Source organism: Ziziphus jujuba, chromosome 4 (genome assembly GCF_031755915.1).
Source record: "Ziziphus jujuba cultivar Dongzao chromosome 4, ASM3175591v1".
Taxonomy (NCBI): domain Eukaryota; kingdom Viridiplantae; phylum Streptophyta; class Magnoliopsida; order Rosales; family Rhamnaceae; genus Ziziphus; species Ziziphus jujuba.
In genome coordinates this window covers 17,226,613-17,241,354 of record NC_083382.1, presented here as the reverse complement: position 1 = coordinate 17,241,354, position 14,742 = coordinate 17,226,613, and the positions used below count along the sequence as shown (strand labels likewise).

The 14,742-nt window shown below is 31.5% G+C and overlaps 2 protein-coding genes and 1 long non-coding RNA gene across 3 annotated transcripts; 1 reads left to right on the top strand and 2 right to left on the bottom strand.

Moving 5' to 3' along the window:
* Nucleotides 1-224: 224 nt before the first annotated feature.
* Nucleotides 225-1,691, bottom strand: LOC107417212 (anthocyanidin 3-O-glucosyltransferase 2). The gene has a single exon (XM_016025808.3). The coding sequence runs from the start codon at nt 1,689-1,691 to the stop codon at nt 225-227; it is 1,467 nt and encodes a 488-aa protein (XP_015881294.1).
* A 2,421-nt stretch (nt 1,692-4,112) lies between these two features.
* On the bottom strand, nt 4,113-5,194 carry LOC125420366 (uncharacterized). The gene is made up of 2 exons (XM_048466959.1): nt 5,083-5,194; nt 4,113-4,561 (listed from the first exon to the last, which is right to left on the bottom strand). The coding sequence occupies exons 1-2, from the start codon at nt 5,192-5,194 to the stop codon at nt 4,113-4,115; spliced, it is 561 nt and encodes a 186-aa protein (XP_048322916.1).
* Nucleotides 5,195-11,240: 6,046 nt separating this feature from the next.
* Nucleotides 11,241-13,625, top strand: LOC125421995 (uncharacterized). Its single transcript, XR_007240482.2, has 5 exons — nt 11,241-11,484; nt 11,588-11,652; nt 12,652-12,745; nt 12,849-12,950; nt 13,154-13,625. It is a non-coding gene; the product is annotated as an uncharacterized LOC125421995 (long non-coding RNA).
* The last annotated feature ends 1,117 nt before the right edge of the window (nt 13,626-14,742 follow it).

Sequence of the window (14,742 nt, the reverse complement as noted above, 5' to 3'; positions counted from 1 at the left end):
GACCTTTTATATTTTTCTGGCGTACATAAACAAACACATAATCGGTCACTCCCACATCCATAGCCAAGATATCAATTATTCCCCTGCTAATTAACTCAAATGGTTTGACCAAAAAACAGAAAGACAAACCCAGATTCTCTAACCTTATTAAACAAATTTAACAAAAAAAAAAAAAAAAAAGCAGCAAAGCATAGAAAATATATATAGATCATGATTATCATAATCTAAGGGATATTGTTTATTACATCATTGATCAGACGGCGTATGGAAAAGTAAGATGAGCCACCAAGCAATAAGGTCTTTTTGCACTTTTCACTCATATCTTTGACCCTCTTCCTCATCTCACTCTCAGCTTCCATTACCTTCCTTATTGCTTCCTCGATCTCTTTTGCAGTCACAATGACATCCTCGTCGTGGATGTTATAATCACATTTCAACCTGTAATCGAGCTTGATCTCAGCTCCTAATCCCAGTTCTCTCACCATTTGAAACGCAATGGGACCATGATCAGCATATAGAGGCCAAGCAGCAACTGGGACTCCGAAACTCAAGCTCTCCAGCATAGAATTCCAACCGCAATGGGTTACGAACCCGCCTACCGATGGATGGGACAGGATTGCCAACTGTGGGGCCCAACCTATGACTTTTCCAATCCCAGCAGTACGATCGAAAAACTCTTTGGGCAAGACTTCTTTTGGATATGTGAATTCTGTTAACCCTGTGATGTCATCTTTTTGGGCCTGTCGAAGAGACCAAATGAATCGAAACCCACAATTTTGGAGAGCATCGGCTATCTCTTTCAGCTGTTCTTTACTGAACTCTCCCAAACTGCCAAAGCATAAGAACACCACCGATAATGGGGGCTGGTCGTCAAGCCAATTGATTATGTCGGAGTTCTTGTGGGCCCCTTTTGACTTCAACAGGCTATCACCGCTCAATATCATGTTCAGTATTGGTCCCACTGGATACAAGGGCGGGAGGTCGCTGGATAAGGTTTGGATAGTCTGAGTTTCCAACTCGATGAACGTGTTCATGATAACACCTTTGGTTTCTCTGATTCGTTTAGCATGATTTAGAATCAACTCGGCGCCAGCCTTATCCAAAACCACATCCGGCAAGACTCCGGCTGGTATCGGATTGGTGAAACACGGCATGTGCAACTCGGTAACCCTGTCGTTCTTGAACTTGGTGAGGTCTACGTTAAGCTCGTGGTAGAGTGTTAGGAGATGGAGATAAACACCTAGAGACCCGGCACACGAAGGGAAAAATGAATACTTAGGAATCCCAAGTTCGTCGGCTACGTCCATAATCTGCGAGCAGAGCATGTCGATGACCAATCCGGCGATGCGGCCGGGAGAGTCGCCGTTTGATCGCATCAGTTTGGTGACAGCTTCTTTGACATGGAGTTTCTGATACTCCATGAACTTGCCCATGATGATACTCGGCTCGATCTCTGAACTTAAGATGTTGTTTTCTGGGAGAAGGATGAGGTTAATACCATCTGGCTTGGAGGAGGAAGAATGAAGCGAGTCGATAAAGGTTCCAACCTTGGAATCAAAAGGTGACTTGGTGAGGACCACAGTAATAGAAAGTCGTTCGTCTTGTTTCACAAGAAATTTGGAAATCTCGAAGGTCATTACAATGTGGCTCCAACCCGGGAAGGGGATGAACACCAACTCTGCTTTCTTCATTTTTAGAAAGTAATTAACGCTAGGGATTGTAGAAAGATAGCACGAAAGAAAATTAAAAAATCTCTCTTGTTTGGTGAAATTTCTTTGGGTTTATTGCTAGATCTAAATATTGGTCGAGACGTTGCAAAGAGATGGGTTGATAGGTATAGGATGGGTTGTAATTGTATTGGAATCTATTGGGGTTAGGTGTGGTAGGCTTGTTAATTAATGTGATTAAATGATTTTTGGGAGAAGTATTGCTGGAGTGTGAGGAGATGGACTTAGGGAAGCAAAAGGAATTCTTCTGACCTTATGGTTTCGTTGTACCTACGTAGATGAACGAGGTGGGAAAATTTTCTAGTACTCCGAAGTAGGTAGCATTAAGTACTACTGTCACTCATTGTTTGACACGTGTATTACATTGACCGTCAGAAAATGGCTTTTGTTTCTCCGTTTACAATTTTTTTTTTTTTTTTTCCCCTCTCTGTTTTGATATTCTATCATCACCAAACTTTCTGCAGATAGGTTTGAGATTGGGAAAAGAATAGAGAATTGGAAAAGGGTGATCCTGGATATCCACCCATTTGCTAACTGTGCAAGAGTTGGTAAAAGAGTTGAGCCACAGAGATCTTTCGAACAGCAGAATAAAGTAAGCCATTCCACTTCACCCAAAAAAAAAAAAAAAAAAAAAAAAAGGAAAAAAAAAAAGATAAGCCTTTGCATCAAGCTGCCGCCATTGTTATTCATTGTTGAGCTTTTATGAGGGCTTACGTTGAACTTGTGACAAAGTTTCGATTTTGAAAATGGGCAAATGAAACACTGAATCTGTTTGAAATGATTTAAAGATTTTCTTTTATTATATAATTAGATATGCAAAAAAAACTGTGGAATGATTTTGGAAATTTTTATTTATCAAAGTATCGATGATGATTCACTTTGGTGCAAAAAATAGAGAAGCTCAATAATTTATGGTGATATGGCTCTCTTTGAAATGGGTCAATTCAGCACAGGCACTTAAGCATTTTCTTTTCTTTTTCTTTACATTTTCCCAGCTAGAAGAGCGCAAAAAAATATAAATAAATAAATAAATCAGATTCCAAATAACGAAAAATAAAAGATACAAATAAAAAGGCAAACGAATCTACACCTAAAACAAATCTTAATAAACTCCTATCAATATTCTCAGTACAGAGAGATAATTCTTGACTTTATAAATTCAGTGGTATAATTTCCGCTTAATTTTCTTTGTCATTCTTATATTGGTCCAGTTCTATCAAATCACTTCCATATCTGGCTAGTGCAGTTCCACTAGATTTATTGTTTTCCACGACATAATTTGTTTTTGATTTGTGAGCTTGAGATACAATCCGCCACAGCTAAGTTTTAAAGAAAACAGTTGAGTTTCAAAGAAGACAGATAAAAAAATAAAAAATAAAAAATAAAAAATAAAAGTGAAAAACGGAGCAAGGTGTCATTCACGGAAACGAGAGAAGCCGTTTCTGACATGGAAAAATTAATACACATGTCAATTGTTAAATGGCAATAGTACATCGTACTCCCTATTCCCATGTCTTAGACAATTTTCCAAACGAGGTGATGGTGCCATAATTGTTGTCCTTTTGGTAGATGAATGAGGTGATACTACAGAAAGTGGGCACTAGTATGATTTAATAACTTTGTTTGTGGTCCTAGCCTTGTTTTACAGAAAGTGGGCACTAGTATATGATTTAATAACTTCGTTTGTGGGCCTAGCCTGTTTTGCGAAAATATAAACGAGCTCAAGCTCACATTTGAGGAGATATAGGTTTTGTAGAGTGATATTTTCTGTTTTTTTTTTAAATATTGTTTTTAGAAATAAAAATAAAAAATTATTTTTTATTTAACGAAAACAAATAGTGTATGACTATTGATATTTAAAAACAGTTTTCAACACAAAAAAACAGAAAATATTTTTGGTTAAGTAGTTTTCAAAATTTTTTTAAACAGTTTTTGGTTTTTTTTTTTTTCTTAATACATACAAGTTTTTTTTTTTTTTCATACAAAGAACCTTATGTATAATATATATAGCTATAAAATATTTTTATATATATACATAATATTAATTCATTCATATATTAATAAATTACATATATATAATATAAAATATATATATTAAAATATAAGATAACATTTTTTTCCGTTGAATTTTTCTTCTATTATTTTTGATTCATTTTTTTTTTCCTATTCTTATTGATTCATTGATATTCATTTTTTTTCCATTCCATGTGTGCCACATTAGCAATCAAGTATTTTTTGTTATTAATTAATTATTAAAGTAATTGATATTATATAATAAAATAACTGTTGGTAATAGGAAATTAAATTTGATAAGTCTAATATAAAATCTCCAACTATAAATATCCATGAAATTACTAATTTTTACATATTACTAACATAGTCATGCTACATTACTTGTGAAAGCGGATTTCGATAAGCTACCATAACTATTGTTGGTTCGTCTGACAAATCTATACTATTGTTTGATCCACTTGTATCAGCTTCTTCATCTTCAATCTCTTGTTCTTCTTCTTCCCATTGTCTAAACATAACATCATTTTGTGCCCACTTTCGAATGAAATTATGTAGCGTACAATAAGCTATAACTATCAAAGGTTGTCTACTTTGTTTATAAGGTGGCATCATTTTTAAAATTCGAAACCGCATTTTCAACACACCAAAACAACGTTCAATAACATTTCTAAGTGAAGAATGCCTATAATTAAGCAATTTTTTTGGTCCTCTTGGTTGGCGACCTCTACCATGGTATTCTTGCAAATGATATCTTTCACCTCGAAATGGAGGAAGAAAACCCACGGTACATGGAAATCCAGAATCAACAACATAATATTCACCTGAAAAGATAGTAAAAATGCAATCATGTATTATACAATTAAAAAAATCAAATAATACTATAAATTTTTTTATGTTTTACCTTCTTTAGGTAATGCATATAATATTAAAATATAAATATATATTAAGCCGAAAAAATTAAGAGATCTTAACTTCGAAAACAAATCTAACTATAGCATTCATTTGAACATATCATCTAAACATATAAAGTCCAAAAAATCCAAACATATAAAACATACAAAAATCTAAAAAAATCCAAACATATTATCCAAAAAACGTTAACCCGACAAAATTAAATCCTAATATATCAAATCCAACTAAAGATATAAGTATTATATATGATAATCTAGCTAAAGACTATCTAACCAAGCCTTCTTCCTAGGCGAAGACATATGGATAAATATCTCTCTCCAATCTGCCTTTCTCAACTTTTCTACTGCTTTAAGATAAGTAGCATTGTCAACTCCATCTATTGTTTCAAGAAGGCTTACACATGTAGCAATGGATCAATCTTTTGCATTACCAATACTATTATCATCCATGCTGTAGGAACTTCTATATCTTTCTGCTTTAGCTTTAGCAACTTCTATCTTTGCCTTTGCAGTCTCAGTCCATGCTCGGATTTCATCATTCATTTGTTGCGACCTAGTTTCCTTTTTACTTCTACATTCTGAGCTAGATGATGCAGGCGTTTTTTCAAATTGCTTGTTAATTTATCGAAAGTATAAAGAGGATCATCACGATTAGTGCTAATCATCACGACTAGTGCTAACATGTGCACTCTCAGCCTCCAATTCCATCTCATCATCAGTATTGGGTGGATCACTAGTAGATGCATGACGAAACACTCCAGTAGCAGTTGACTTGTTAAATATAATTCCTAATAGCTTGTAATGCTCACATCACTAGTAGATGCATGACGAAACACTCCAATAGCTTGACTTGAGTTGCTTTAGGATGCACCTAAAAGAATAAATAATATATTCATCAACGTATAATAATAACAATAATAATAGTAACAATAATATATTGTATATCCTCAAATGAAAGTACATATACCCATATATAGTTTTGCTACATTTCCTCTGTAGCATTCATAGTATTAGTTTCAGCATCCCAACCAAATCCAGTTTGTTGCAATAGCTCACTAAACTCATGATGCTTACTTCGAAGCCTATTGAATTTTTGCTTAATTTGCTTCATGTTGTAGTTTCTTTTAGACTTATTATTTAGAGCTTCAAGCATATTAGTCCATTCCTTTGAATTGAATTGACCATCTTTCATATCACCTTTGTTTATCAAATCTACCATAACATCTATATAAGTCTTTTCATTGGTAGCACCCCATAGAGTTGAATCATCACCACCATCATTTTCCATAGTGGACATCATAAAAATATACTACAGAAAAAATAAACAGCAGAATTGAAGCAATCATCATAAACATTTCTAGGAATTTAAAAGTTTTAGCAAAGGCAATCATCATAGAAAGTGAGAGAGACAAATTCCATGCCGAAACAAAGACAAAACAATTAGGAGCTATATGAAAAGGCAAGAAAGATGATCAACGTGAAACTGGAAGATCAAATTAACAATAGTATAAATATCAATCTTCATCATTCAGTAAAAACAGAACATAGCAGAACCCATTTGTCAAAAATGGGTTTGATTAAAAAAAAAAGGGAGCTATATTAATCTACTTAATACCTCTAGCTCCTGTTTCCTATCCATTTCTGTTTGGTCTGCAATAGGTTCAGATTTAATGCTTCATCCTTGATCCCTCAACCCAAAGATAGAACTGACCTTGGTTTAAGGTGATAGCTCTACTAAAACAACTAAACAAACTGCACCTAAACGTCCTGTACGTAAAAGTTCTGTCTAGTTTGAAGATTATTTATCTATCTCCGTGTATCCCGAGTACAATTATTCAGTCACACTCTCACTCCCTCTGTATCGGGTTATCTGATAAAGAAGGAAAAGATCCCAAAGCAAAAACCAAAACAAAAAAAAAAGAAAAGAAAAAAAGAAGGAAAATGGAAGGCAAGGTTTTGAGGGTGACTTGCACGCCACCCACACCATTACCCAGTTCGTCTTCGACCATGTATTTGATGTAAAGTGACTTTCTGACTAGTTTCGAATACCATTTAGTATATGTGCAAAGTTGGGTTAAATTTGAGCTCCTATTTTTTTTAAAAAAATTTATTTTTTCTATTTTAGGAATGGCAAGCCCGACAGAGGGAAAAGACAAAGAAGTTTCATCGAAGACGTCGGGAGGAAGAAGAAGAAGAAGAAAGAAAGGTTGTAGAGTATCGTGCAATTGGTATGAGACTCAAAGGTTAACCAAGAAAAATTCACAATCAATAATAAGCAATTAAACCCAAATCCAACAAAACTACAAACATGCTTAATTTATCAACAAAAATACAAAATCCAACCAAAATCTTCATTCTGGAGATAAATTCCGAATAAACCCAACTTAAGAACACTAAAAAAAAAACAAAAAAAGACCTTCCAATTTTTCTCACACACAAAAAAAAAAAAAAAATTGAAAATTTTTCAATGGTACACCCAAAACCAGAGAATGAACATACTCATAAGAAAAATACCCCAAAACCAGAGAATGAAAATTTGAGATTTGAGAAGAGAAGAAAAATCTCGATTGGTGAACTTCAAGAGCAGAGATCTGTTCGAAATTTGTTGAAGGAACAACTGGCTATTCGAGATCTTTTCGATGAAGGTTAGCTGGTGTGAGCGGGTCGAAGAGCGGTGAAAGTTTCGAGACCAGCGAAGGAGCGGGTCGAGCGGCGAAGGTGAGAGAATCGTCGAGCGACGAAGGTGAGAGAACAGGTGGAAACATCTTTTTGATGTTTTCCCAATTTTGTTTTTTGTTTTCTAGATTTGTTTTTAGAAACAAATGGCCAAACAGCTACGTTGTTGTTTTAGAAACAATTTTCTGTTTTCAAGAATAGAAAACTATTCTAAAAACAGCTGGCCAAACAGGCTCTAAGATTGCTGGCCTCGGAATGGCCGAATTATGTGTCTAAGACCATGATTGGCACTCCGTTCGAATGGCTTCTCATCATAACCCATTCTAATTTCTATGCTATAACACAATGTCATGTTAGTTCATTCTTCATGGAAATCCTACTTTCCTTAAATATGGCACAAACGTATAATTTGTATAAGATTCATTAATGGTTACTATTAATGTTTGATTAAACATTTTCTAGAGTTACTTTAGACTTTTTTATATTTATGTGGCACATGATATTATTAGTCTTTTATATATTGTTCATGAAATTGTTACCCTATTAAAATTGTGTGTGTATATATATATATATCTGTATAAATTGGACATTGAATAATCCAATTATACCGTGACCATTTAGAATCTGTTTTCAAAATTTAGATTTTTTTTTACTTAAAAACTAATTTTATAAAATTGAACTTTTTAATGGATCATAATTACACAAAACCAACTCCAATTTGATCTTAATTTGTTCAAAAATAATTTGCTTTTACCTAGTATTTAATTAATTAATTTTAAAATGAAAATATATTCAAATGATGGTCAAAATTCACAAATTATATATAATCGTAAAATCCATGAGATAAGAAATGCATCATTTTTCTGTAATATATATATATATATATACAGTCCGTCTATGGTGCGGACGGTCCTCATCCGGATCACAGTATTGGTGACGGTTTTTTATAGTATTGGTGACGATTTTCTAAGAAACCGTCGTTAATACTATGAAAAACCATCACTAATACTGCGCTGCTCATGCGGACTGTCATCACCATAAAATTTTCGTATATATATATATATATATATATATATATGTATGTGTATGTATATTGAATACACTGAAATTAGAAATAATAAAGAAAGAAGATGAAAATTAGTGACAGACTTACCATAATGAAGTAATCTGATCGATTCCTCGAAATTAGTTCATTGTTTGGTGTATTAGACAAATCAAATATCATTAGGATATTGGGATATGGGCATTTAATAAATGCAGTCCAATTGACCATGGGAAAAGTAAGGAAGGCAAAGATATATACAAGACTGCACTCAAATGTGGAAGCATGTTTATTGAAATAGTTTACATCATTTTGTTAAATTAATATTTAATGAGGAACATATGGTTTCATAAACTATTCAGGCACGTGATGAGGCATGTGAAGACTTGCACATGGGTTATTAATTTGCCCCCACAAGTTTTTATTTAATTCTTTTACACAATTCAACATTGTTTCGGTGCTAAAAAAAATAAATAAATAAATAATAATAAAAATAAATAAATAAATAGATAAATAAATAAATAAATAATATTTCGGTTGACACTTTTCATTTAATTTAAGTAATTATTTAAAACTTGTTTGAGCTGTTGGCAATTACAAATAAAACTCTAGCTTTACAATTAATCGTCTAAGCTGTGATAGAAACTACAATTAAAGATAAAATAATAAAATTTTATTAATGATTATATGATAAATAATTTAACCATATCATCATTAGATAACAAATATCAAGTATGCTTTCAAAAAATAAAAACTTCAATATACTATAGGAAAAAGGGTTAATGATGACAATTTAAAATGTCATTTAAAGTTAATAAAATTTTTTAAAATGACAGATAATCATAATTTAACAAAGTACCATAAAAAATCTCAGTTTTAGATGGCAATTGTTGAAGGTAAATTTTGTAAAGTGGACTTTGGACGTGTGTGCTACAAGCCATGATCGTAAGTGTGGAGGTATGATTCATTCTGATTGGTGAATCATAATTTCGAGCTAAATTCTACCATAAGAAGATGAAATGTTTGACCAAAACAACATAGCTATGAACATTCTAGCCATTTGAGAGTCCCGTAACCGTGAAATGTATCTTGACATTGGTTGAGGCTTCACCCCTTTGATAAGTGTAAGATTAAACTGGATGAGCCTCTTCTTTAAATTGAATGAGCCTCTTCTTCAAACTTACTGAGGTATCCTTTCAAGGTCATACCATGACTACAAGAAAATGAGCCTTTAGCGATGAAATTTTTACCGACAAATTAATTTATTGTCGCGAAAGAGATCATTACTGGCAAAAAAAATATTCTTGGTAAAAACTATAATTTTTGCGATGAAAAAGTAAAATCGCCGCCAAATATTATATTTTTACCAACGAAAATACAGTTTTGCCGGTATTGGATTGACTTACCGACGACTACTTAATTTTGTTGGCAAAACTTAACCATTTACCAACGAAATAAAAATTTGTCGGCAAAAGTTATAAATTTTGCTGACAAATTTAGATATTGTTGGTAAAAAATAAACAATCACCGGCGAAATTAAAATTAGTTGGCAAAAAACACACCTTTTACTGACAATTAGAATTTTTCTCAGCAAAAGATTTACACAATTGTTGGTAAAAAGTAAAATTCCAAAATACATATTTTTGAATTATTATTATTATTTAGTAAATCTATTTATTTTATTTGTTTGTAATTAACATATACTATATATTTAAATTTTGGTTAGGAGGTAGTAAAAAAAAGAAAAAAAAAATTGCCGACAAAATTTTACATATCTGCCGCATGCTTTGTTTTGGATTTTAAAATTTTTGAACATATAAATTATGTTCTATCCTAACTTTCAATTAATTGTTACCTTCTCTGTATACCTTATTTTTTTTTTTTTTTGTAATGGAATACACTTTTTCCTCGGCAAATGTAACTGTTGCCAATGAAATTTAACAATTTTGTTGGTAAAAGTTGTGAATCTTTTTTTAAAAAAATGTACTTTTTGGAAAAATTATCATATATTTTTTGTGACATATATGGGTAAATTTTTTATTTAAAAATTAATTAAATGCAGTGCTTATTAGATAGTATTATAATTATATGTAACTATATATTTACACACACATATAAAATTGAAGAGTATTCATTATAAGTTAGTTAATTTATATCTTAACTTACAAATAATTTATTATATTCTAAATACTTTATTTTCTTATTGATAATGGAATAATTTATTATATTCTAAATACTTTATTTTCTTATTGATAATGGAATAAACATTTGGGAAAATTGTAGTTTTTGGGAACAATTCCATATATTTATTTTTTAATTTTTGGTTTGGGTTTTTATGACATGCATATGTAAAATTTTTATGTTAAAAACATTAAATGTGCTGCTAATTAACAGATAGTATTATAATTACATAAAACTATATATAAAGTGTTATTATTGTTATTATTAATAGTAGTATTATTTTATAATTCGTAAGATATAAATTAAATTGAACCAACATATCTATAACTAAGTTACTTTTTATGTTAACTTACAATTAAATTTGCAGTTTCATTATATTTTATGTTGTATTTTACTGGTGGAGAGTACATATATTTGTTACATTGTATGTACTTTATTTTTAAAAAATATTTGTTGATGAAATTTATATTTTATTTATTTGGTAAAGATATTGCTTTTCTATTCTTTTTTGGATGTATTTATAAAAAACTGATATAAATTATATATTTTTAATTGTTTGAAACTTTTGCCGACGAAATATATTTTCCTCAGAAATATTTCTATTTCCGAGAAATTGATAAAATTTAACGGTAAATACTTTGTTTTTTTTGTGAGAATTTTAACATATTCGTCGGCAAAAGAAAAGAAATTTTTGCGCCTGCCCGTCCCGCCAGTGCTAATGTGTAAAAATAATTAAAATACAATTAATTTAACCCCATTATTTTTCTCTCCATCTCCGTTGCATCTCCTTCTCCTTTCTCCTTTTATTTTTATTTTTATTTTTTATTTTTATTATTATTTTTTTCCTTCTGTCAAAATCATTTTCCAAAGGTTGCATCTCCGTTGCAAACCCACTTTCTTCCCTCAAAACCAGCTGCTCTCTGCATCTCCAAAGGTTGAAGCAAACCCATTTTCTTCTTCGAATCTCACTTTGAATTTCTCTTCGAATTTCTCTTTGATTTTCTTTTTCTTTTTTCTTTTTTTTTTTTTTTTGGCAGGTGGTGGTCGCCGATTGATTTGCTGGTTGCCGTCTAAAGCTGTTCTGGTTGTTGCCGTTTTGCAGGTTGGTGTTGTACTGTTTTTTTTTTTTTTTGGGGATGTTGCTATGAGCCCCTTCTGTCTGGTGATGTAGATAGGATGATATCTAATTTATTTATTTCACTTTTCGTTTATCAATATGCTTATATTACATTGTGGAAAGGAAGAGTGCTTGCTCCAAATTTCTGTTAATTTGTGGGATGGGAATCAGTAAGAGTAGAGGGGGGAAAATGACCCACGAAAATTTGTGTACAGAAAAACTTAAAGTAATGTTACGGTTCTAAGTCTATGTGCTTTCTCAAATTTTCTGACATGTAGGACTGTGGTCTGTTATTGCATCTTCTAGGATAATATTTCTTTGTGGGCTGATAAGGTTTTCTGGTTTCAGTTGGTTTTCTGATAGGCTTTTATAGGCTTTTTACGAAAATAAGCAAAGAAACAAAACAATGGTCCAAAATGGATTAGTGAGTTGGGTGAGAGAGAGATAGAGGAAGGTATACCATCATATACCATCACCAACAGATAAGATTGAGTAGTGGTTATATTTGGGTTCTAGATTACTTTATCTAATTCTCTTATGGTTATGTTGCAATTATTCTTACTTTAATTTAATGCATGAACTTTTTTGTCTGGGTGGCTCGTTTATTAATTTATTTGAAAGTTTGGTTGATTAGGTATATCTTTATATTATTGATATATTAATTTTTTTTTCTTTTTTTTTTAATTTAAGTTTGACATTGATCTAGAAGTTGAGAGATATGTTCAATATGTCAATACTTTAATGAGCAAAGCATATAGTGATTTTCATTATAGACTTCATAATCACCTTTTGGAGTTTGAGACTATTGAGCAAGCTAAGCTATCTACGCCTCCCTTAGGCTTAAAGGAAGCGGATTGGCTTTATCTATGTGATTTCTTTGGCACAAATGAAAAATATATAGTATATGATTCATTTTTATAATTTTTATGGTTATTTAATTATAGTTTCGAATTAATTAAAGTTATTGTTTCATGTGCAACATAGGTCACAAGTCAACAAAAAAAATCGTGAAAATGTACCTTATAGTCATTATGGAGAATCAAAACCCTTTGTATATCATCTTCAGAAAAAATCAAAGGTGTATATGTATGTTATATTTTTTTCCAAAATTCTTTGTATAAATTTTAACCTTCACAATATGCTTATTTATTAATTTTATGAATCTTTTTATGAATAAGCAGGACCTTCCTTACGGACAAACACAAAGACGGATAGATTTTTTTCTTGATATGCATTATCATGATAAAAAAGGATGGATCAATGAGACAGTTCAACAAAGATACGTATGTAAAACCTTGCATATAACCTTGCATAGAAAATTTTACAAAACCAGATTGTACAAAAACACAATGATTTGTGAATATAGTTACAGGAATTGTGCATATATGTCAATTAGTATTAAATTGCAGCTGGGTTTCTTAGTTAACATTTTACAATTTATTGCTAAATGAAAAATATTTTCATATAATTTTTTTTTTCTTTGTAGGAGGACATGCATCAAAGACGTTCACAACTACTTGAGGAAGGGTTGGAGACAGTGAATGAGGATGCGATTGCTGATGAAGTTTTCGGAACTAGATCAGGATATATATATCTGGCATGGAATATGGTCCAAAACTAGCTTTATATTCTCATAAAAGACAACCATCACTAGATACAATTGCTTTGTGTGAGCAAATATCAAGTTCGGAAGAAGAATTGCCTCATACAGGCGACAAACTGAAGAATGGATGGCAAAGTATGAAGAAGATATGAGCCAAATGAGAGAGTTTATATGACAATTTATGGCACAGAACTCTTGTTCTGGTGATGGTACATTATTTAGTAGGTTTTGTTTTCCTCCACCTCCACGTCCTCCATCGGCTGCTTCTTGACATTTTTTTTTTTTATTGTAGTTGTAAAATTTACTAACATATATGTTCATATGTACTATTAATGACAAGAATTATTACTTTTGTGTAATTATTTTTATAATATGAATATTTTTATAATATTTCAGTTAGTTCTTACAACTGAAAAAAAATTTCACAAAATAAAATTAAATAAATATCTACAAAACAAAATTAAATTATTTTCCATATTAAAAAAAAATATTTCGAAAGATCTTTGCCGACAAAAGTACAGTTTTCTCGGTAATAATCATTGCCTTCAAAATATTTCATCACTAAAGACATTATGCGCTTCAGCACTATTTTATCGGTAAACATTTGATTACTGTCGACGAAACATCTTTCGTCACTAAAAATGATTTTCCGATGAAAACATTTTGTCGCTAAAAATATTTTCCGACGAAAGTAGTTTCATCACTAAAACTATTGGCCAATGAAACTTATTTTGTCTCTAAAACTTTTTGCTGATGAAATAGGTTTCATCTTTAAGACTGTTTTCCGACGAAAATATTTCATCGCTAAAACGATTTGCTGAGGACATTACTTCGCTAACAATCTCTTTACCGACGACACGTAATTTTGACGGAAGATAACTTATTGTCAACAAAATAATTTTGTTGCTAATTACATTTCAAGACTATTAAAAATATGCTATATTTTTGTAGCCAAAAGATTTTACTGACAATTTGTGGTTTGAGGGAAATAGTTTTCACTACGAAAGTTGTTTTTGTCAGAAAAAGTTTTAGCCGCGAAAACTTCAAAATTCATCGGTAAATACAATCGGAGAGGAAGCATAGGCGAGGAAGTTGGCGACGAATTTATTTTTGTTGGTAAAACATTTACTGATTAAATTTATGTTTTTGCCGACAAAAACCTTTTGTCGGTAAAAGCTGAATTTCTTGTAGTGTACTAATGGAGTGCCTAAGATTGCTAGCCTTGGAATGGCCGAATCATGTGTCTAAGACATATGGTCAAGATTTTGAAATTTTAGATATTTATCGGGATGGCCTGTTGTAAAAATTCTAATTTCATTCATGCCATGTTGCATTCAAGGAATGCTAATCGCTCTATTAATATGCTCTCTATTGATGGTGTTATGACATCGAAGTGGAGCTTGTTTAAGAATCACATTGTGAACTTCTATATTAACCATTTTGCTGAAGATTTTTAGTAAAAGGTTAATCTT